General features: G+C 39.8%; 2 protein-coding genes across 2 annotated transcripts in view; both read right to left on the bottom strand.

The window, feature by feature from the left end:
* FAM53B (family with sequence similarity 53 member B) overlaps positions 1–22258 on the bottom strand; it is a 94592-nt gene extending 72334 nt beyond the window's left edge. Inside the window, exons 1-3 of the mRNA XM_030571325.1 lie at positions 22149–22258; positions 18691–18742; positions 1121–1899 (exon numbers count right to left, since the gene is read on the bottom strand). Coding sequence (XP_030427185.1) covers positions 1121–1899; positions 18691–18742; positions 22149–22235 — 918 coding nt within the window. The 5' untranslated portion in view covers positions 22236–22258. The remainder of the gene's footprint in view (positions 1–1120; positions 1900–18690; positions 18743–22148) is intronic.
* A 75-nt stretch (positions 22259–22333) lies between these two features.
* Positions 22334–25617, bottom strand: part of EEF1AKMT2 (EEF1A lysine methyltransferase 2) — a 60986-nt gene continuing 57702 nt past the window's right edge. Inside the window, exon 7 of the mRNA XM_030571328.1 lies at positions 22334–22394. The gene's annotated coding sequence lies outside the window, so the exon portion shown is untranslated. The remainder of the gene's footprint in view (positions 22395–25617) is intronic.

The following is a 25617-nucleotide window of genomic DNA, read 5'->3' on the forward strand; positions in this document are numbered from 1 at the left end:
AATGCAGTCACATTTGGGATGAAATGAAACAGCTGTTTAACAGCAACATTACACAACAGAGAGTGAAGAAGAATATCATATCCAGTTGAAACTTTAGGGGAAATTTTTGGCAGGCAGAATGTAATAGAAAACATTGGAATTTGGCCAGAACTGCAGGGTTAATACCTTACTCTTGCAAAATGAACCATGGGATCTTTAGACCCAAATTTATCTCTGTACCACACAAAGCTAGTGTTATCACAGAGTTTATTATTGTAAATTATTGACATTAGAAATCCTGAATCATAAAACTGTGGTTATGGAAAATTTTAGACATGCAAAATGAAATTGCTTCTTGTACTGTTCTTTAATATGTCCTTTCATTTTGACTTTCTCACACATTTTTGAAGGCCAATATCACATAATTAGGTCTTGAAGATTGAGGGCTATGGAGCAAAATCCTCTCAGATATGCACTTCAATTCTCTTATCTGCACTGTAGATTCACACTGCATATTGAGGAAGAAAATTTTGCCCTATGTTTGCACCTGAATATGAAACTTGATAACATCTCCAGAGTGGAAAATTACAGGAGTCAAGACTGCTTGAAGTCACCGCTAATAGCCAGTACAGTCCCTACCAGTGAAAATTCAACTAGTGATAAAGTTAATGCTGAATATCCTGGATGTTGCCTTCACTTCCTCCTGCATGCTCTCAAAGCTCCTCTCCCCTAAACATTTCCTATACAAATTCTACTTTAAAAAATTATTTCTGATAGAAACACACAGTGTGAGGAAATATTGGTGTGATGTGCTACAGGCCTCAGCGTCAGGGAAAAAAAAAAGAAGGAAGGTTTTGAAAGAATAATGCTACAAATCCAGCTGCACAGGAATAAGTTTTCTACTCTAACAAAAGGAACAAACTTATCCATAACAATCACATCTATTTAATCCAGATTAATACAGCTGAGTCAGAAGAAAATGGATTTTAACCCAAATGGAAGCAATTAAAATTCAGGCTTCTGTTGACTGAAAAATAACCCCATGTGATGCTGTGTTCTGCCCACACATAAGTGTTCAATTATGTTCCGTAAATGTCTGTGCCACCCATGTTTGCCTGTTAATAACGTAAGTATGTCTTACCTGGGTCATCTTGGCAAGGTCCAATGAAGGTCTTTGTTCCTGAACCTCCTCAGGCCGTCGTCGTTTAACTCCAACCTTCTTATCATTAAGGACACAGGGCTGTGATCGGCTTCGCGACAGCCCGTGGGAGCGTCTCATCAGCTCTGGTGTTGAGGCAGGTGTGCTGTTTGCTGAGGGTGCACAATATTCTGAAGAGGAAAACTGATCATGTGAACAGGAGAGGGACCTCTGCATGTCCACCCGGTTACCATCTACAGAATTGTGATCATAACCCCAGATGTCACCTGCCTGCCTACAGGTGGTTGACTTCCTCAGCCCTTGGCATGGCTGACATCCAAATTTGTTGCTAAATCCAGACTGGTCATATGATGAGGAAATCATGTTTGACCTTGAAGGGAGGCTGAAACTTGAACTCCGCTGCATGGTGGTGATGCCATTGGAATAGCGCTGGACACTTCCCCCACTATAACACCGTCTCTTTTCTACAGGAGTCCAGACCTTTGACCCTAAAGGCCTCCATGATGTCCTGCAGCTAGACATTTCATCAGAAAAAGAGAGTGACCTACACTGGCGTTTGCTGGGAGGTGCTGATGGGTTGCCATTATGGTCACTAAGACTGAGGTCTTTGATCAAGTTGGTAACTGAACAAGTGTTAGCTGCCTCTCTGTGCCATATTGAGCCATCTTCACTTTTATCAGGCACACAGTCCCAGATTATGGTACTAGGTTGCTCAATTTGAAGTGGATACTTCCTGCTGAGATCTCTCCATCTGTCATTTTCTAGTTTAAAAATGATTTAAAAAATTATATATTAATATACATCAATATATCTATACACACACACACATATATTAGCATGAATTAATTATATAGTTCATTTTCTATGTCCGTTTACTAAAAATAACACATGGGACATTTTCCACTATAAATTATCCCAGGGAATATGGTTTCCCAGAGTGCTTGCTGAGTGATTGCTATCAGATGGATGGACAGAGAGATAGATAGATAATAGCAGCAGCAGCAAAAAAGTTAATATAGAACTAAGACTGCTATAAGAAGAGACTATACAGAATGAACTAGCTAAGGAGAACTTAGCTTTACAAAAGCATACAATAATCACTTTATCTCTGTGACAAAATATGCCTGAGAATCATGCGTTTAGTTCCAGACTTTATAAGCAACAATTACCTGAGAGGTTTACAAGGTTACAAGAGTCTAAAGGAAACTTAAAATCAGAATTAAATGTCAAGGGCCAGGTTCTTAGCTGGCGTAAGTTGGTGTAGCTCCACTGAAGTCAATGAAGCTACACCAGCTGAGGATCTGGCTCCAAGGTTTTCTTTGGAGTTGTCCTTAAGACAGCAATCCTAATGAAGTAAGTACATGTAAGCTCCAGTGAGGTCTAGTGGATAGCTCTCACTCCTCTTCTATTTAAAAAAAGAATGGCCTTAGAGCAGGGTAACATAGGCGGAAGAACACATAATGTGACCTTATCAATGTGGGGAGGTAGCTGTTGTAATAGAATATCAAAATTTGCAAACATAGATGCTTTAACATCAGACACCTATATCCACAATCAAGTACCTAAGTAAATGACCTTATTTTCCTATGGTAGCTGCTGAGTAGCCACAGTTCTCACTGAAGTGAACTCATATTTGAAAATGTTGGCCCTTACTTTGACAGTAGCATGCAATGTTGAGTCTCTTCCGAATTCAAAGCAGCCTTTCAGTCTATGTTCATATGAGAATGATATAAATAGGCTGGGATTTTCAAACTACCCAAAGGGAGTTAGGTACTCAAGTCCTATTGAATTTCAGTGGGAGCTGGGTGTTTAACATCTTCTAGGTTCCCCTGGAATTCTCAGTCATAAAGAGTGCAATAAATTGTTCATGCTTTGTGATAAACGTGACAATATGTAACAATTAAATACTTCTTAATTTAAAGGGACACGTCAATGTGTGTTTAGTTTTTATGCTCCTCCCACCCCACCCCACTCCCCATTTTTCATTCAACAAATCCACATGGAAATTTCTTTCTCTGTCAATTTTGTTCATCTCACTTAGAATTTTTAATGCATTTCTAATATAGCAGAACAAAAGCCAATATGACCTCCTTTTGAGTATTTCTCCATGTGTACCTATCAGCTCCATCAGCTAGCATGTGCTTGGTGAATGGCGCTGCGAATAGCATTTGTTGTTTCTTAACCATGTAACAGCTCACAATTATGTTTGAAAATATTTACAGATATGGTTATGGTTAGAACACTGATTGCAGCTACATGAAAGAAGGTTGCAAATCACGTTACAATTATGTTCAGATAGATTGCGGTTGACCACCTAGGAGCATAGGGCAAATCCTGTTGATCGTATCCATGCAGATAGTCCTACTGAAGTCAATGACAGTACACAAGTGAGAAATATTTGACCCATACTCTACAATATGGTTAAGGCTAATGAAGTTCTTTAAAAACATCCTTGATCACACTCAACAGGAAAACCATGTTAGAACTATGCCATCAACAGCCGTGATGGAAAAAAGTAATCACTTCACCAAGCGTGACCGGCAACTGTTTTTGTAGATGGTTGTTGCAAACAGAGGCAAAATATATCAGTTAACTGTTGCTGCAGAGTTTTCATGTGTTTACATCAAAATTGTGTGATTTTTTTTTAACGTAAGCAACTGAATGCTGATTTTAAATGAACTATTTAGTCAATCTACAGTTCGAGGCACTAACATAAAACAAATAATAAATAAAGACTAACATGGACTATTCCCCAACATATAATGATCATTTAGGTCAGAGAGGTCAAATTTGGCACTTAACTAGGTTGACATCCTTTCATTTCTCACTGCAATGGGCAAGTTTTATTATTTCTAATTCCAAGAGAATGCTACTTACTAACCGCAGAGCCAAACGTTGTTTCTGACCATAGCTATTAATTCAGTTCTATTTTAATCATTGCTGTCTTTCTCATTTTAATAAACACAATGAAGAGTGATAAATATACACTAAACAATTACATCTATAGTTAGATCTTCATTATTCCCCCCCTTATTAATGCAGCCAACAGGGAGATTTCTCAGGTCAATTCACCAGACAAAAGAAACAGAAATAGAAGCTAATTTTTGATGGCAAGCTGCCATGACCTTCAGGTTCTAGACGTCATATTTCACAAAAGGACGTGGTGAGTTATAAGAAGAGGATACAGGATACCTTCCTCTTTCGACATCACTTTTGCACAAACAGCTATAAATCTTTTAAAACTACAAAGAAAATCTAAGGCACAGTATCATCTTGAGCAACACTTAAGATTTTTTTTCTTTTGCATTTTAAAACAAACCTTGCAAAACGTACTTTTCACCAGTGAAAACTGTGAATTCTCTTTACATATGAAGTATGCTACCGAGGAGTCTATAGCAATGCTCCTACTGTGCAATGTCCTTTACAGTATGGTGGCCAATATAAATGATTCAATATATGTTCAGTCAGCCATATTTAGCAGGGTTCTCTCTGTGCTGAAGAATTACAGCATGAAGACTGTCATATGTTTTAGCCTGCTTGTAGTCCATCAGTATCGGACTATTATTTTTAAATATCACGTGATAACCCAGGAAATTATTTTTACGGCAAATAAATGTTAACTTTGAAACTGATTGGATGCTAAACTGAAAAAAAAAAGGATATTGCAAGGTTTTCTTTTTAAATGACTCAATAAAGCCCTCTAAGAAAAAGGGTTTCGCTGTTTTTTTAAGAACAGGAGTATCGTCTTCTAAACCCTGATACTAATTGTAGGGGAGGCCTTTATACTGCTGTAGGTAAGGACGTGTTAATTTTTTTAAGTTGTACACCTCAATTTGGTTTACCCAGTTGCTGAAATTTGTTCCAGAACAAAATTTACCATGAGAGCACCTCAATGCAAAAGCAAACTGCTTTGTTTGGGAACATTTATTTGCTCACTTATAAATGGGAGACAAGCTACCAAAAAAAAAAGAATCTCGGGTGCTTTTTTCCCTGCTGCAATTAAAAAGGTATCGCTGTTAGTTAGTCTGTTAAAAAGAAACACTGCTGGCCCTCAGGCCACTTACTTTTGGGTTTAACTTACAACCATAAAACTGAAAATGTCAAGTTGCTTATTGCACGTGTCCAATAAATTTTTCCTAATTTTTTTTTTATCTTACAGGTCTGTATTTATAGGGCATACCAAATGTTTTCTGAGCACCTATTTGATCATGAAATAGCTTTCAAAGCTCCCAAAATACAGACCGTCATTGTCAAACAAGTTATTGTAGCTTTTATTTCTACTGCAGAAGCACTTCAAGATCCCAGCTGAGGTTAGAAACCCATTGTGTTATAGGCTCTACAACACACATAATAAGGCACTGTCCCTGCTCTCCAGTGCTTTCAGTCTACATGGAAAAGACAAAGGGCGGGAGGGGAAACAGAGGCACACAGAGATTAAGTGAATTGCCCAAGGTCACAGGAAAAACGGGTAAAAGAACCCAGAAAGTAATTTTATAGAAGTTTTAAAAACCTGTGGTCAGAGAAAGGCTCAGACCTCCCGTAACCTCCCCCTTCTTTCTTTTTTAAACACTCTAATAAGAAAAGGAAATGACATAAAAATATTACAAGTAAGAACCTTCAAGCTGTAACATTCAACCACAAAAGTCAGAGAACTCTGACAATGAATAATTTCCCTTTACTCGTCTTTGTGTTTGAGTGTTGCAGAAGTCTGAAAACAATTGCTTACCACTTACGCTGCAGTATCCTGGCACAAAAGAGAGAGAGAGGCATGAAGCAGCGGCAAGTTAAAAAGAAGTTCAAACTTTACAGGCTGTCCAGCCGTACAAGAACACATAACCAGCCTGATCCAGCTCTCCAAACCAAGTCTGCAATATTATTAAATCCCTAGTTCGCGTTTGAATAACCCTCTCACATGTGCTATCTCATTCAACCAGTCCAGCCTGATCCTGCATTCCTTGTGCACTCAAAACTCTCACTAAGGGCCTGATCTGAAGCCCACAGTGGAGTCTCCATTGACTTCAGTGGGCTCTGGATCAAGCCCTGAGGGGCTCGGTCTCACCTCTCGCTTAAATTAATGGCAAAACTCTCAGGATACGTCTATACTTGGAGCTAGAGGTGTGATTCCCAGCCTGAGGAGACATATACCAGCTCCCAACAGTAGCTAGCGCACTAAAACCAGAATGAGGCTTCAGAGTATGGGCAGCAGAACAGACTAACTGCCCTGACTACACGCCTGCCGGAAGCCCTAGGTATGTATTCAGGAAAGCTACCCCATCTTGCTTCTTGTGTGGCTGCATCTACATTCTATTTTTAGCATACTTGCTCAATGAGGCTAGTATGAGTATGTCTCTTCAAGCTGGGAGTCACACCCCCAGCTTGCGGTGTAGACACACCCTCAGTGACTTCAGTGAGTATTAGGCTCTAAGTTTGTTCCTGAGGAGAAGGCAACTTAAAGCTGTATCGGACATTGTTTGGGGGAGAGCTACAGAAAGATCTTTTCTGTGTAAGGCTAAGAATAAAATAGTAGCTACTTTCATCCCTATTGTAACTTCATTGATTTCAGAGGAACTACACAAGGACGAATTTGGTCCAGTATCTTTTTTAAGGTAAGTTCATTTTAGAACCTCACCACTTTGGCTTTGTTCCTTTAATCTTAAAAGCCTAGTTTGTCTTCAAGCCTCATATTCTTTGTGCCTTTAATACAGGCACAAATTAACCTGGTTAACTATAGAGGATCCAAAGCCCTTTGTGATCAAAGCAGAACAGTCACATGATGACCCAAGATTCAGGCACCTATTTGACCTTGATTCTTTTTCTGACACATGGTGCTATTTCATGACATAAACCTAAAGACTCCGAAAAAGGTGTGGTTTTCTGCAAAAAGCTAAGAACCTAAAACACATCAGACATGGGGGCGAAAAGATGCTGGAGGTGTAGTTACACTACTGTTCTCCATGGCCTGCTTATTAATTGTAATGTTTCACCTACATCTGCTGTGGCTGACAGCTATTAAGACTTGTGTACTCAACTGTGGTTGACACTAGCTTTGTTAAGTACCAAGCCACGAACAAGCCTCAACTAGAGCCAACACATCCTGTGCTTTTAATGTTAGGGCGTGCTGGCCTTTTTTTTCCTGTTCAGAAACTAAGGCAAGTCAGAAAGTTGGAACTGAAACTGCTTGCGTGTGAAATATGGTTTAACCGATCTTCGGATCTTTGGTAACATGTTAAATCATCATTGCCATGATGATATTTTGAACTTACCTTCAAGGCAAAAAGTAAAGATTTATATCATCAAATTTTGAAGAGGGCAGAATTTGTTTTAAAAGGAAGGAATGTTGTCCATTTTCCATTCTAAAACTGGTCATTTCAAAATAACATAAGCCTCACACCATTAGGAGAGCAGCAAGTGAGAAAGGAGAAACTGCAGCTGATAGTGCTGGGAGAAGAAGCAGATTTCTGCACCCCTGAAGGCCAGTAGTAGCCCTAAATAAGAAAGATATCGCCCCTGCTCAAGCATCAAACATCAAATTCAGTACACCCAGCTCCTTGACACCACTGCCTGCCTAGCCTTTGAGCAATCCGTTGGATTTCCTCATCCACTGCCGAGACTTCACCTCATATTGGATTTAGGACGCAGAACTATGTATACATCAGATTGTTGCTAGGACCAAGTTTATGATAGGCCCTAGCTATGGTATGAACCATTTTACAAAATCCTGCTATAAACAAGCCCTAGTCCCTAATCTCCAGTAAGGTTTTGTAAAACTGACTGCAACACAACCCACCCACATGTCCATGAACCAGGAAAACTGTGCTAGATGCATTCTAGCAAAAAACGTGTTGAAACATGTTTCTGGTTAACCTGGTCTTAGCTTCAGAGGCAAGAGCCACGACAGTTGGAGGGGGTTAGGTTATCATCACTACAGAATCTCTTCTGAAGTTGCTGCTTTCTGCCTAAATGCTAGCTGTACAGCTTACTGGTTCTGCAGTGACATCAGGGCCCCTCAATCTGCCTTGAATTAGGAAATGCCAGCGCTTACCAGAACCGAAAATATCATCTGAAATTAGAGCATTAACATTAAAGGGAACTTTAAAGGATCTTTAAACAGATCTGAAAAATGTGGCCTGCTGAAAAATCCAATAGGCTGCACTGCTACAGTTTCTTCAAAGAAACTGAGCTGAAAGGCCCAAACTTAGAACAGCAACGTCCCACTTTTTTCCTTAGATTTGTTTGCAGCGACCATGTACTTTTTTGCTTTCTTTTCATGATAAATTAAATGCTATATTTTTATAAGATAAAAATAAATACATCAACAACAGTGGCCAACCACTCATGAGCAACTTTCCAAGCATACTGCTGCGTTCCTGTGAGGAGAGGGGACCCAGTTGTTTGGTGGGGATACAGATTTCACCTTCAAGCTTCTAGAAGGTCATACATCTTACAGATGATGAAAAACACCTTGACAATATGCTTTTAAAATCAGAATAATCAGTGCATCTGGATTCCCAAGAAAATGCAGTCATACATTAATGACTTTCACTGTCATTATCAGTGCCTGCATTTAGTTAAATCTGCAAAACTGTGCCCACAAGAATTTGCAGGCACAAAATGAGAGGCCAGGTTTAGATCCCTTTAAAACTGCAGTGCTCTCCGGAGATTCGTATCACAATTAGGGAATCGATGGAAATTTCATACAGCATGAGGTTGTACTTGCTTTTCAGCAGAGTACCCTTCATGGGCAGTAGGTCAGGAGAACCTGTTAGTGTAGTTCTATTACATGACTGCAGTAAATCTCCAGAAATCCACAGGTTACAAGAGCTGAACCCTGACTAAGCAATCCTGGGGAAATTCCTTCCCTCATGAATCCCACATACTCCTCATCTCCTTCCTACAAGTTTTTCTATGGAATGGCATGTCATGGCCCAATATTATAAGGGGAGTTGACAGTGACTCTTATATTTAGATTGCCTCACACTTTCATTAAGAAGGATTCTCTTGACCTTTTTTTTCTCACACCTGCATTGTTGGCAGCAGTCTTTTGTTAGCTGGCAGAGAAATACACTTGGGCTACAGAAATGCCATTTCTTTGAAAAATTCCATGAAATTCTGTTCAGCTTTTGCTGAGATAGAATCTTTTTAAAAACTGCCATTTCCCATCTCTCTCTTGCAGGTCTCATGGAAATTTTGGTAGCCTGACAAAATAATAACAAAACATGCATATTCTAAAGCCAGGTTCGCACCGCTTCTAAAGCAGGTGACACTGTACTGGAAGTGCCTTCAGCAGGCAGGTGGTGAAGAACCAGGATGGGCTCACCTCTTGGACCCCGCACACAGTGGCAGTGGCCCAGGCCCCTTTTCCCAACTCCCATTGGAGGCCCCACATGGGCTGGAGCTTCAAAACCTCTCAACCAGAGGGAAAAAAAGAGAAAGAAAGCACTGCTCTGGACTTTGCTCCTCTCAATAACCCCTTAAAGCCAGCAAATGGATGCAGCAGGCCATCTCCTCTGCGGGCACTTCACTGGGCAGGAACTCACTCAACTCCCATGAGGGTCAGGGAGGAGGAGAGAGATTTTTTTTTAAACATCTAAAATATGAAATTGCATTATCACAGTAGCCAAATTTAAGGTGGCCATTTTAAAAGGGTTTAATCCACATTACAGACTAACTAGGGTCCCACAAAATTTCATATGAAATAACTGACCTGATTCTGAATTACTGTAGCGCGCGCGCGCACACACACACGCACAAGTAAAAAGCACAGGAAACTGCCATTTTTTCCAACCCTACAGCTTCAAAATAGCCTCATGCTTTTTAAATTAGTGTAACTAAAAATATGTTTCTCAGATGACACAGTGTAAATTTTAAAAACCAAGTTATAAACCACAGAAAATAAGGGTTTACAATTAAAATGCTGACACAACTTTAACTATAGCAACACAAATGTGCTGCTATAATATTTTTACAGTTCCTTTTTATACATAATGGATGATCCTTCTGCTCGTGTTTCCTTTATGTTCTTTTCCTGTGAAATAATTTACATTAATCAATAATTTATTAGAGCAACTCATAAAGTAATTATGGGTTTCAATCAATTTAAAAAAAAATTGGCATATGAATTCTGTTTGGATCCCAATTTAACAACACATATTTACAAACACTTCTTTTTGTGCATGTCTTGTTTGTGATAAGTTTGTATTTAATTCACTTTCTCACATATTCTTTTACTTAAATTTCAGTCTCTTCTGCGTTTTGTGCACAGGAGAAAAGGCAGTCTGTATTTTCCATTGTCCCCTGTTTATGTGCAAGAGCTGGCTTCTAAATGTGGAACAAATTTAATGGCTGTAATTAATTGATGGCAATGACATAGAACCACACCAGTACTCCTGCTTTCCTGTTTCACAAACAAGATTAAAATATGATGCATGCAGCTATGCTTCAGTGGGAAATGAAAATGATAGTCCCAAAATCTCTCTCTTCAGAACAAACACGACAAATCAAGTCTGTGGTCTGTACACCATTCGTACCAACTGTCTTTATTTCAGAGGGAAAGTCCCTACTTTTTTCAGCAAAAAGATTCTTTCATTCTTTAATATGTCCCTCTATACAGCTCTCCCAATCTTGGTGGAGTTAAATGTCTCCCTATTCTTCTACCTAGCTGCACTTTTTTCTAGTTTTCAGGTGCTAGTAGATACACTGCACACATGCATACACACTCACACACAAATACACGTCTGAGCAAATCTGAACAAAGCTCTCATGGTTATGTTAGCTTGAAAAGCAAAGCCTAGGCAATGCATATAGAGTTGTAGCTGCTTTCTGAGCAATATTTCCTGTTACAAGTACACAGCAATTAGTCATTTAGATGGAACCTTACACAGACAAGCTGTTTTCAAAGGAAATTTTAGTTCAGAAATAGAAGATGTGGATTAGAAGGGAAAATGATGCCTTATTGTGGGAAACAGAGCTGCAAAACAGTCTTGTTCAAATAAAAAGGCAACATTTCCAAATTAGCAGTCTTAAAATGACTATAGCCCTTGCAACAAGGATTGTCCTCGCCCTTGCCATCTCGTATAAGGTTAATATGATGATGTCTGAAGTTAAAGGCTCAAGTTTTGCTTTGGTTTATTTTTTTATTTCATTATCAGTTTTTCTTCTGATTTCTTGGCTTTCCTCATTGTAGAGCTCACAACCAGTTTCATGTAGCCACGTTACTAACACTAGCCCCAGTGGTGCAACCACCAGTGGGCATGCTTGCTTCTTAAAGTAATCCCACTGACATCAGTTCCATTCACTTTGAGTAGAATCATGCCCATGGATTTTAAAGAAACTTTGCTCCAGTCCCACTTCTAGTGTCAGAGGCCGAATGCACGAAATTCAGAATTTTCTTCACCACCATATTTTATTGTGGACTCATTCCTGACAAAGTATTAAATTGAAATGAATTCTGGGTAAATTCTCCAGGAAGAGCGCAGGCTGCTTTTTTAAAGTGCATTTTATAAAGAATTAATATATGATTCAACAATCCTTATTGAACATGATGAACCAAAACGATGAGTTTCATAAACTTACCAAAAATAAGCCCATTATTTTTACTTGGGGGTTGTACTTTTGCACCTCACATTGTCATTTAGTTTCCTCATGCAAAATCCTTCTCCTTTCAGTAACTGCCTAACACAATCATCACAGATAAACTTTTTTTAGAAACTATGAGCCTGATTTTCTGCTGAGCAAAGAGTTCTTTAGTTATGAAATGTTACTTAGTTATTATTTTTGTCTGCCTATTTCTGTTTCTCTGTCCTCTTTCCTTAGAGCTTACGCCCTTTGTAAGATGTCTTTACTTTGCGTCTATGGTGCCTACCACAATGAGGCCCTGATATAGACCTTGCTGCTATCGTAATAAAAATAAAAGACTGACTGGATTTGGCTAATGCTCTGACGCACAGCCTGAAACGTTAGCTTTAGTAAAGTATCTATCTAATTTCCTATTCAGCCATCCATCACAATGGTGTCTGATACTGGACATTCAGATACTGGGTGTTCCTTCAATATCTAGTTGGGAAGAATTTGTTGATGATGTTACTATATTATTAAACTCTTTAAAAGATTTTACCATCCCAACCCTCTCAGATACAGAAAATCTGAATCAAGAGTCAATAACCAAACTTTCTAAAAAATGGCTTCTATCTCTGGCTCAGATTCCATTACATTTCCATGCCTTTTGACTGTGGGCATGTACTGCTGGCTGTGTGGGAGGGAAATGGAAAAATTCTGTTTCCTAATAAGAAATGTCTTGTATTCCCTGATGTTTCAAGGACCACTCAAGCCAGGTGCAAGAAAGTGTTCATTCTCAGGGCTGAATTTATAGGTGTAGGTTTTTCAGCTTTGGTCCCCTTTCTAGCAAAGCAAAGCTATAAAGATCAGAACCAATCTTTTTAGTATTATTATTATTACACTGGGAGAGCATTTCTTGTTTATGTCAAAATAAAAAACAAGATTCTTTAGGCCATTTGGAAAATGGTTTGATGTTAGATTTTCTGACTTATCAAATCTTTCGTTAATGGCTCTTTATAAAGCTTAATGTTTCTTATAGAGTCTCATAATGTTTAGTGCTTTATAAATATCTAAATTATATAGACAATTTACAAGCTCTAGTTCATTCTCTTCTCCTGCCTTCCTACCCCCCCAGGTAGTTTTCAGTATCTTTTCCTCCTTCACAAAACATTTGTATGATGTATTGATATGACAATTGCAAAGCTTTTGTGCGCATTTTCATATTGATTCTTTTGTTATAATCGTCTAAAATAATTTATTTCCAACAGGAAGAGGGTCCATGAATGAATGACAAGATCCTCCAGTTGTGTAGCACTTCTCAGTCTGCAGAATCTTAAAGGGTTTTGCAAATTATTATACCATTCCATCCACCAGTGAACTGCAGTCAGCCTTCTGAGGTGTAACATGGCAGCTGTTTAACAGTGCTCAGCAACACTAGCTATCAGTTAGGGCAAGGAAATGAAGCAGAATACCATATCCTGTTGAAACTGCTGGTCAGTTTACACAGGCCAAATGTAATTACCCAAATCAGAATTTCACTAGAACTAACAGCAGCCTTACTTGTCTGAAAAGTACTATGGTGCATTTAATGGCCATAAACTGTTCCAGTTATAACATGGTCTCTAATCTCCTACTGATGGGAAATATTTCTGATAAAGTGATGTTGGGAAATCTTAGTCCCTTTATGTTTGGATTAAGACCCTGGTATGTAATATGGGAATGCTACTCTTTTTTTACAGTCTCCATCTGGCAGCTGACGTAGTTGTGTCCATTATGTTTTTATTAGGTTTATTCACAGCCTTTAATGCCACTATGCATGAAGTTAGGTTGGGCTTCATTCTTTCCTCTTGAGAATAGTAATAAGTATTTTACTCTCCATCCTCAAGGACTTTCACATGCAGCATCCTGCAGGATTCTGACTTCACCCAGTGTGTTTAGTGTGTATGTGCAGATGCCAAGGGAGACCGTAAGATGCTTTGGCTGGCAGTGCCATTAGTAGGAACATGACACTCTTCTCTACATCTAATTTTCAGCAACCCTGAATTTTGTGTTCTCCAAGTTCTCCCAGGACCTGTGAGAAGTAGAGATGTGGATGAGAGTAAAACAACCTTGGCTCCATCAGAATAAGGTGGAGGTGATGCTGGTAGAGAGGGGCGAACATCTGGAGGAATGGGCAAGAACCTGAAATTGCCTTCTGTTGGAGGCTCATGTCCAAGCTTTGCACCTTAGTAATAGACTAAGAGTCAGAATGAAGCCAGACAGGCTTCTGGATTATCAGGTGTAAGCTATGGCACAACATACTTGTTTGTTTTTTTTTTTGGTTGTCCAGACAGCTGTGACGCTCTGATGCAGATGTTATTCTAGTGATCTCCACCTCTGTCACTCTGAAACTAAATTACTGAAATCCACTCTCCTCCAGGCTATTGTTGAAATGCAACTGGAATGTTCAGCTGATGCACAAAGAGCACCTCACCTCTTGACTGGAAGAGTCCCAAATGCCCCATACTCTGCACTGGCTATTTGTTCCCAAGTGCAGTTCAAAGTGTTGGTCACAAACGGTCCCAGATCTCTGATACATAGCCTCTTTCTTCTTGCCTTGTTCCAGTGGTTACAATCTTGCTATTCCTTCTTGGAGACATACTCTCCAAAACAAGTGCAAGGTATTCTCTGCAGAGAGCCCATGCTTCAGGACCTCACTCTTCCTGGCAGCCTGTCAGAGACTAGGTTTGACAAGCTTCTGCAAGCAGTGCAAGACTTAACTGTTTTACCACACTTTGTCTTAGCCAATGGGATCCCTACTACAGCAGGGTACAAAGAGTTTTACTTTGTCTCATCTTTAAGACAATAACTCTCATATCACACTGTCACCTAAATGGGGTATTGGTTCAATATTTATTCAAACCAGAAACCCATTTACAGAATCACTTAGAGCATTCTGGGTTTTTCTTTCATGGCTCCCATCCAAAAACTAACTTGCTGGTCTTGAGTTCTGAAGAAATTGCAGCCAAAGTATATTGCAGCCAAAGGTATACACAAATGAAAAAGAAGGGACATGCTCTTCTCCACCACTCGGCATCACTTCATTCCTTGACACTTTTCAGTTCCCTGTGGTCAACCTCATGGCTTCTTCCTTGAAGCCGAGAGGTTGGCATGGATTTCCTTCTCAAAATGTAATGCCAGTTTGCTCCACAGATTGGCCAGCAATATCTCCCTCTCCATTCACTGCCTCCAGTGGAATCCAAAAGGATCATTTTTTTTAAGACACCCTGACTGAAAGGACAAGAAATCCAGCCAAGTTCTCTCCAATCCCCACAGGTTTTACATGGGACTGTAAATCTTGGCCTCCACTTCAATGTATTTATTTCTCTCTCTGCTTTTCACAAGCAGGAATCTGGCCAGCTGATCTGAAATAGTCAACCAATTTCAAATCAGTGCCACTATAATCACTGAACGGACTTAAAACATTGAACAAGTTTCAACACTGAATTGGTCTGTGATCTTGGCACAAGTCTGAAGACATCAAGAAATGCATTGGGAAAGATGCCTAAAAACAAAATAATGCCCTCACATGCCAATGAGACTCACTCTTCTTGACTGGGCATGACAAAGACAATTACATGGTGAGCTGTGGTCAAGGAGGTAAGATTAGGTTCCCTTGGAAACAGGATAATTTGGCACACAAGGAAGACCAGCACAGTTTAGCTCAGATCCTAACAGCTTTGTAGAAAGCTATTAACAAGCTGTTTTTCAGTTAGGCTTAGCCCCTTCATATTTGTTGACAGTTCTGTAAATGCCTTATCACAAGGCTAACCCAACTGATTGAGTATTCTTTGTTCCTTGTTTATTCTTGACAGGCAGAATAAAGGGAACTGACGGTTTCTGTCACTTCTTGACTTTGAATCTTGTGACTTTCATTTGGAAAATCAAAATTATTTCATCTCTTCCCCCCCCCCCCACTTCAGATGGCTCTAGTTATCTGGAGGCTTGGAAAATATCTTCCCTTAATGCATGTACTCAGCTCCCATTAACACTAACGAGAATTACGTCTGTTAATAGAGGGAGCAGCATCTCTGTTTTTAAAGCACTGGCTTTCATATCAAGTAGTTTAATTCAGTCGCCACTTAAAATTTTAATTGGGTTTGGAGATCTTTGCCCAGTTCCTAGCGAGTCACTCTGCACATTACAATGCCCACTGAGCACAGTACAATGCCACATCTTTCAGTCTGATTGGCCCCTCAGGCTCGTCAGTCCATGCACCAAACTCCCCTGGAAGTCAATGGCAGTTCTGCATAAAAAGTGATGTACTCTGGATCACTTAGAAGTTGTACAATACAATCCATGCTCGTGGCAGAGACAAAAAAGGACCAAATAAGCAACTGTCCTTACTAGCAGAGGCTTGTCTAAAAACTTTTGGCTTGGAGGTATTCTTTTTTACTGATAATATTGATGTTTATTTATTTGTATTGTGATAGCACCTAAGAGCCCCAGTCATTGACCCATGACCCCCTGGTGTTAGGAACTGTGCAAAACACAGAATAAAAAAACTGTCCCTTCTCCAAAAGACATGCAAGATATGTATTGTACGAATACTCTAAAAATAAGCAAAAGCATCAAAGTGTTACCGAAATGTTGAGTCCGCCTAGCTGAGAGCCAATGACAGCCAGACGAGGATAAGGAAAGGTTGCTTTATTCTGCAGAAGAAAGGAGAGTTCTGTACCTTGGTACAAAAAACTCTACTTCATACAAAAACTAAGAATTTTTTATACACACTTATACACAGGCTTCGGTCGTGTTAGCATTTGATTGGTGGTTAGCAAACCCTGCACTTTTGCAATTTGCTCAGCAAAAAACGGCTTAGGACCAAACTACCTCAAGACCGATAAGAGAAGACAGTTTAAAAGTTTAGGCTACTGTGTCCGTGAGGTGTCCAATTTTTTTTAATGGTTGCCAGCTACTATAAGGCTACTAGCTGTTAGGGAGTCGCTGCTGACAGTTACAGCAACTTAAAAGCGCTAAAAAAAAATCCCTAAAAAAACTGGTAAGCGTTGCCACTCATATATGTAACAAAAAAAAAAAAATACAAAAAACAAAGCAGGTAAAAATGCTAGTGGTTCTTATAAATGCTAAAAATAAAAAACAAAAAAAGTAAAAAAAAAAAACCCAAAAGCAACCTAAGACAAACAGAGGGAAGGCCCCAAAACACGCCAAAAATATATATAACTATTGTAAGCAGCTTGGTCATTGGAAGAGGGAATGCCCATACCAACCCACTGGGCGGCAGCCCCACCGCCCAGACCCACCTCAACACCAAATAACTAAAAAAACCAAACATTAACAACAATAAAAAATAACGGCAACCAGGAAGTTCTTCTGTCACGTATTCAAATAATTTTACCACTTATGTTTGTTCCCAATGACCCCCAGGTCCGTCTAACTTTAAAAAAACCCATTTATTCTTGTCTTCTAAACTCTGGGGCTGCCCTCTCCACTGTTACTGTCAAGCCAAAAAAAAAAAGTGTCATAAATAAAAATATTCCGGTAATAAGTATAGGCAAAAAGCCATTTAACTGTTCTGTGTTGCAAAAAGCTAGTATAAAAATCTCTGGTGTCTCCGCCTCCCATGCCTTTTTGCTAGCTCCGGATTCCCCAGTTAATCTCTTAAGCAAAAACCTGTTGTGTAAATTGCATGCTCAAATTTTTTTTTCAAATAATAAAATCATCCTCTGGTTACCTCAAAACCAGCTTCCCCAGCTATGTGCTGTTCTAACCCAGGCTTCAAAAAACTCAATCCTGCCTGCGGACTCAATCCTACCCAAGCAACTCAAACAAAAGGTAAAAGCCTCCCTATAGGGCACTTTAAAAACAAACTTAAGCACTCTCCAAACAAAACCAGTGCCTATAACCTTAAAGCCAGGCATTGTAATTCCTCAAATTCGTCAGTATCCCATCTGGGGTGCCAGAAACTGTTACCAAAATGTCTGGTCTGCCTAGCTGAGAGCCAATGACAGCCAGACAGGAATAAGGAAAGGTTGCTTTATTCTGCAGAAGAAAGGAGAGTTCTGTACCTTGGTACAAAAAAACTCTACTCCATACAAAAAGTATTTTTTATACACACTCACACACAAGCTTTGGTCGTGTTAGCATTTTGATTGGTGGTTAGCAAACCCTGCACTTTTGCAATCTGCTCAGTAAAAACTGGCTTAGGACCAGCTTTAACTGCCTCAAGACCAATAAGGGAAGACAGTTCAAAAGTTTAGGCTACTGTGTCCGTGAGGTGTCCAATTTCTTCTAATGGTTGACAGTTTTATAAGACTACTAGCTGTTAGGGGATTGCTGCTGACTGTCACAAAAGTATTTAGAAAAACAAGGTAAATCACTTATTTATCAATCACCAATGGAGCCGGTGGGTAGTGCATGACAGCAGACACTAACTTATTTCCTACCTGTGAACTTCTTCGACCAGGCTTACAGGCACAACTGGACATGCCATTTAGACACAGGGGCTATGCCACATAGCCATTTTTTAGAATCATGAAAGGCTTTGCACTGAATCGCTTGCAACTGTCCCAGTTAAATGCACATGGCAATAATTAGAAAAGATGAATGACTAAGTAGATTCTATTGCTTAGGATGACGCTGAGCTTACATATAGCTGAAGATACAGGTTGTCCAACTGGAAACGAACACACTGCTCCCCAACTGAATGCCAAGAGGTGTAGCATACAGTAGATAAACAAATAGCTATGTGGCTTCCAAAGTAAAGGGCCCTGGGGCCTTTCTGAGTTCAGATACTGTGTTTAGAGAAAAAGTGCAACAGAGCTTGTGATTAGTAGGAAACAATTCTAGAATACATTCTTACTAAGATTTCCTCCTTCCCTCCGCCCGTCAGAAAAAAAAAAAAAAAGAAGCTTTCCCTTTACACCCGGCAGTTATGAAAGGTCACTGATTAAATGACAGGAGCAGAGATTCAGTAAATATTGAAGAAATTTGTTACTTACCCATAATTCCACAGGAGAAGAGAGTAGGTCCTTGACTCATCTTTGGAGTGTGCTGAAAACAACCAGAAAAGCTATTCACTTCTCGTAGACTTGACTAACTCATCTGAAGTTATTCTGAACTTTAGGGCCCAATTCCACCATCCCTATTCTTGCTGAGTTAGCACTCAGTAGGACTAGTTAACATGAGCAAGAGTGGCAGTCCGTAGGGACTTGCCCAAAGAATTCAAGTGGCCGTGCTGGGGACAGAACTGAAACTCCCTAAGACCCAGTCTTGTTCATTAACCAACTGACCATCCTCCCTCCATATTTCCTTCAGTTAATTAAGCTTTGTTAAGAACTGCAAAGTGGCAGCACTGGGATCCAGTCACGCAAGCCCTTACTCCTGGGTGTGAGTATTCCACTGAAGTCAGGGACTACTCATGGCTGGACTCAGGACCCTAAACTACTGGGGAAACTAAACAAAGAGGGGGAGTTCAGCAATAATTTTGTGCTGGGACAAACAAGAGACCAGTGGACTTATTGGGATTTTGAATTTCTTAGAGGCTCACTAAATTTTCCCATTTCGATACTAAAAGACCATGTTTAACATGGCTTGTGTTTGCAAAGGTGGGCTCCTGCACTACAGCTCTTTTTCAAATGATGCTCATAGCACTTGGATTGTTCTTTTTATTTACACTGAAAATGGAAACATCAATGTTATACGGGGACAAACCAATTCCAGTGACTTTGTGATGTTTTCTATTTAAACACCCTTTCCAACAATTTTTCCCTTGACAGCATAATCATCTAAAGCCTTCTCCTAAAAACTGCCATGATCAAACTTCAGCTTTAAATGCAATAAATCAATATGCTCGCTACAGGTCCAGAATACGTTAGCAATTCCTATCATGGTCACCATTCTTCTGCTGTCCCAAAAATGTCCCTATTCTACTTCTGATATTTTCCCCCTGCACCTGCATCCTACTTGACTTTAGTAATGATACTTTTACTTAAGTACCAGCACCAAAATAAATTCCAGGGTGATCTGCTCTGCCACATTTGCATTTTATCTGAGTTTAGGCAACTGCATATGCACCTACTTCTCTCCCAATTCGTATTTTGAATGTTGGCCATTTACATAACTATACAGTGATGACTGCTGACAATCCATTATAAAAATAATCTAATGAAAATGACCCTAATAAATATGCACACCATATACCTTACAATCAAAGATAAGGTGTTAAGGAGGCAGAAAATGCTAATTGTGCAGATGTGCAAAAGCGATTTAAATTGTAAGTAAATGTTTGGCCACCTTTTTGAAGCATGCTGTCACTTCCCAGGCAAAGTAGAAACATTTATCCATTGGGACCTAATTTATTTACAGGCCAGTATGAAGTAACCAGAGAACAAAGATGACAAATAGCTGTATCAAAAGTAAGGCCAAACTAGAGCAAACTTGAAAAGAGAACAAACACTAGTAAAACAGTTGTTCACAGCATACATCCGCCTAGCAAATATCAAAGAAGAGCAAGTTCTGTTCGGAGACAAAAATTAAGGTCTAAAAATGAGGAAGAAAGAAACATTTTGAAATGACATATGTTCCTATACTAAGTGCAATTGCCATTTCATAAGATTTGAGTTTTACATCAAAACTGGGAAGTAAAACGGTAAACTAATTCACTGGGGGAGTTTTGGAGGATTTTTTCAGTCTTTTGTTTTCTGTATGTGGTTTTAGATTTTATTCAGTTTTCATTGTTTGGTTTCCATTCTTTGAGCCGGATCCAAAGCCCACTGAAGTCATTACAAAGACTCCCACTGTATTCAGTGGACTTTGGATCAGGCCCATGTGGGAACATCTGTGCCAATGCAACATCCCAGGCAATTAGAAATGTATATCCAGAGCAATCTTTATTATTGTATTTACATAGCACCAAAAGTGCTAACAAACAATTAATAACCAAGGGCCCTGCAGCGAGGCAATTACATTCTAACTAGTCTGCAATATTTCAAAAGCTAACAACTTTGCCCCCAGCAAAGGGAATGGAAGGGCTGCTTTTGTTGTTTTACAGTGGTCTGGCACCATGTGGATCCATAGTGCACAGAATAATTTATACTCATCCCAAACCAGTGAGTCTCCCACAGCCACCAAATCTCATTAGTAGCTTGTACATGACCCGTTGTCACTTCCCTTTGCCCACCTTCTTAATCCAATGACTTTCAAGTGAACTTTAGTCAATGGTTTGCAGAAGGCCTGCCTGGGGGAATCTTTCAGACCAGTTAAATTTCATCATGTTTTTCATATTTTTTCCTTTATTGGCTGACCAAAACAATTTATGTTCAGACAAGGACTTTGCTCCCTCATAGAACATATTCACCTCCTCTTTGGGGGACATTTGAGTGGTATGCCTCCTGTATGCCTGTATTGCTCTCAGAGGGGACCCTGTGCCCACAGAAGGGTGAAGTTCAGCCTCTGCAACGTGCTTCCTCCAACCCTGCCGAAGCTCCTCCTCCTTCCATGGAGACGTCAGCTGTGCAATAGGCAGCTGCCCGTTGCTTTCTGCAGGTCCTCCACAATCTGAATTGATCTTTGGAGGATCTGTCAGTTAAGAGGGTGGAGCTCTCTGCTTCTTCTGGGGGGTGGGGGGCAGGAGAGAGAGGAGTATTTGTACTTGTGAATCTTTTCTGAAACTCCCAAAGCATTTTCCAGGCAACAGCACCTTGTTCTAATTTTTTTCTAGACTGTGAATAATTCTCCTGAATGCCACTATATATAAACACATCTGAGACTAGCATTGACTATTTGGCACTTTGAGAGCCTATTCAGATTGCTCTCTATTATCATCCCCAGGTCATTTTTGCACTCATTGCTTTCCAGGCAGTTGCCCCTAATTTGCATTTGTGCCATTTATTTCTTTTCCTTAGGTACACTCAGCCCACTGTTCCACTCTCCCCAATTCACTTGGCAATGTAATTTGGTCTTTCTGTGTGTTTGTTGCCTCTCTGATTTTTCTGTGCTGTCAGCTCATTTGATGGTGTTTGAATCTGCATTTTTCTCTAGATTCTTAACAAAACTGTTAAGTAACACAGTACCGACCCTTGCCATCCCCCATTTAATACTGCTCCCCACTTGCTCATCTTACTATTACTGGTGACCATCTGTTCACTCTTCGTCAGGCAACTTCTAATCCAAGCTATTCATCTAGTTGGTGTTTATCCAGTTTTTTAATGTGTTTATTTTATGGCACTAGATTGAATGCTTTGCTGAGATTCACATACTAAAACCACAGCATTCCTGTTATTTACTAAGGGCAAGATGCTCAGCTGGTGTAAACGGATGTAGTTCAGCTGAAGTGTCTGGAGCTACACCAGTTTACACCAACTGAGGTTCTGGCCCTAAATCTGAAATACATATTATACAGCTACAGTGCAGCGAGCAGCAGGAAGATAGTTTGTAATTAAGATTTTACATATCTTACCAGCTCAGTCCTGCATGTCACAGAGTCAGCACCTTTGTTTTCCAGCGTTTTGGTTAAGATCATCACCATGGTAATGAAATCATGCATTGGGATCCATTACAATACAGGCAAAGTTCACTATCAGCCATGTTCCAGGAAAGCTTCTTTTTTAATGCATTTTCCCAAGTGAAAAGTTCAACAGAACCAACTCCCATCTGCTTCACTCACAGGATGGGTCCACTGTAGTTTCCAACTCTTGTTAACTCCCTGCATACACAAAAGAAAGACACAAACATTTTTAAAGCATTTTCACAAACCAGGTTGCTAAGTGCAAGGTTGTGAGGGAAGGATGGGAAAAGATGTGACAACTTTTAGGTGCTGTAGTCAATGAAACAATTGGCTACGCATCAGCCTGTGAACTGCGTGCAATTACTGCAATAATCTTGACTTGGCTACTGGCTACTTAAGGAGTATATTTACTTCAAATTCATGTTACTTTTGAAAACTGTTTTCAAGTTACACTGCAGCTCATGACCTTACTCTGTGTTTAACCACATGAGATGATAGGAAATTTCAGGAGATGTAAGATGCAAATAAAATGACATGGAGTAATATCAGTATTAAAATGTGTAAATATGTTAACAGTTCTTAAAATCCTTTTAGCTCTGATATCTATACTAAACTAGAGACATGGGTATTACACCACTGATGATATGCACTGATGGTAAAAGTCACATAATTATCCACAAAACACAGTCATTTTAGGGTGCTATCAAAAATTAAATATAGTGCTCTTCCACCACAAAGTCTGGTGTGTTCTACCTTCCTGTAGTTTTAGTATTTGTTCTAAAGATGAATAAGAGCTTTGAGCTCCTCAGATGAAAGGCACCATACAAACACAAAGTGTCAGTAGTTCTAGGGATGTTGTAGCTACTTGAGCTCTACTCTGAACAGAGCTGGCACTAGGCCTAAGCAGATTAAGCAATTGCTTAGGGCCCAGAGCAACTCAAGAGGTGCCTCTATTAGTATGTTGGGGGGGGGATATTCCTGCAATGGGTTAGCACCACTTCTGACTCTGACTTAATTCTATCAAGACCAAATCCTGAAATCTTCATTCAGTTTCTAATCAATTTTTATGCCAGCAAAACACCCAGTAAATCCATAGGCCAAATTCTGAAATTCTTACTTATGGTCAGACAACTTTCCTATGCAGAAATACATGTATGGGGCCAGGGAACAACATGTGCTTCCACTTCTGGACTTTCCTCTGAATTCCTTTATTAAAAAGTGGTCACTAGGCACAGTACCCTACAAAGAAGAAATTAAGGTTCTGAAATGGATCCACCAATGTCCCAGGACCAATCTCACAAGGGCCCGGTGTCTCCAAATCAGTTCTGGGCATCGTGAGGCTCTGCTAGAAACTCCCAAGCTAGCGGTTTCCCAGCACGGAGTGGCACTTTTCTGATTGCATTTACTTTCCTCTGCTGACCTCCACTGCTTACCACCCCCTCGTGGATTCCTGAATCCATGCAAAACCGTTATGAAGAAGGCAATGGAGTGGTGGAGTTAGCTGACTCCTCCTTCCATGGGGGGAGAGGAAGAGCCCTCCATCCACAAATCCCGAGGGCCACAACTTGCCACTCCGTTTTTACTCAGTCTTAGTTTACTTTTTACTTTAGTCTTTACTTGGGAGTTTCACTTGACTAAAAACTGAATAAGTGCTTTAGAATTAAGGCCCCAGTATGTATTAAAAATAAAGAAATCAAGTAAGGCTTCCATGGTACTGAGCAGACTACCAAATATTCAATAATGGTAGCCCAATCATTTCTCAGCTTCTGGTAGTCTCTGTGGCAAATTTACTACTATTCAAAACCAGACAGATTGCAACTCAGATCTGATTATAGAAATCAGTGTTATTCCTAAATAATTCCCCTAATCCTCTTTCACCATTTTGCTGTATTGTGGTTAAAGCAACTGAAAAAATAATTCATATAAATAATCTGAAAAACACAAACCCTTCTCTCCCATTATGCAATTAAAAATAAATTGCAATATGAAAGAACAACATTTGAGAATATGCTGCTAAGCATTAAAACTCATTATGAACTGATATTGATTGGCTTTGCAGATTGTAAATCATATTTTCTTGTTTATTTGGATTAGAGTTTGTGGTGGATGTTATTGAGATTGTTCAGTTAAAGACCAGCTGGCTTGTAAAAAAAAAAAATAATAATAATTACCTACTATTGTCTTGTGAGAACAAGGTTCATCCAGAGTGCAAAACTGGGGAGTGAGGAGGGGGAAGAATCGATACTCTTTTCTTATGATTTACTGTTCAAAGGGGCCAATGGTAGAGACTCAAGATTCTCATGTTAGATTGGTCAAGTTAATGTACAATTTACTGGTAGCTTCCACATAAATCTGTGACCAACCCAATGACCAGGTGGAAACTGTCAAAGCTAAAAGCAAAGAACTTCAGGCAACCAAAATTACACATACTTAGGCAAAATCAAAGCACACATTTGTAATACAGATAGCCTGGGTTTGTGCAAGTAGCGTGCAGTGTAAAAAAGGCAGAGTGGGTACAGGCGCAGAAATCAATCACATCAGACTCCCTTTTGAAGAATTACGTTAACGTGAAGTAGGACCCTTTTAGTTTGCACTTGCAGCGTCCACACAGGCGAGTATAGTGCAGCACTTCTGTGTGCACTGCTATTCACACCCCCATAGTCCGAATTGCAGGGCAATGTAACAATAGGGCAACAAAGCACAGTTGTTACCCTGCGGCATGCTGTTCAGAACTTCACATAAACAGCAGGGATAGAATTCAAGAACTTCTATAAATGCACAGCCTCCTAATGCTTAAGCTAAAGAAGAACCTGCTTAACCTATACACAATATAGGGCCTGTGGCCCATAGCTGTGCACTTCTGAATCTCTCCAGTAGCAGGCAAGCCACAGATGCACTAACCAGCATATCACAATGATTTACATCTCTATATTACAGCATTTTAGTACTATTTATTGTGTATTTATATTCTGGTAGCACTTAGAGGTCCCATTCAGGGATGGGCACCCAGTTGTGCTAGGCTCTGTCCAGACTGTCCCTGCCTTAAAGAGCTAACCATCTAAACCTATAACATGGGAGCAACAGATGAAGATAAACAGATGTGTGGGAAGGAGGACAAAGTGATACTGAAACAATCATATTTGGTATATAAGCCGCACTAATGGCTCCCTCCTGCTTAGCCACTGTCAAGTGTTTTGTAGGCAGGACCCCAAAGCACTTTGCCAACCAAATCCATATAGCACTACTAGAAATGCAGTCCGGCAAACAACCAGCATGCAGCCTGCTATGTATGTCACAGTGGTGGGAAGGAAATTTGGGGGGCCAGAACATAGCGGAAACTCCTACTGCTTGCAAGTATTTTTGTTATGAAGACTAGTACATAGGCAAGGGGTGCCTAGACAATCTCTCACTGGTGTCTGGA

This window comes from Gopherus evgoodei, chromosome 7 (assembly GCF_007399415.2).
Source record: "Gopherus evgoodei ecotype Sinaloan lineage chromosome 7, rGopEvg1_v1.p, whole genome shotgun sequence".
NCBI lineage: Eukaryota > Metazoa > Chordata > Testudines > Testudinidae > Gopherus > Gopherus evgoodei.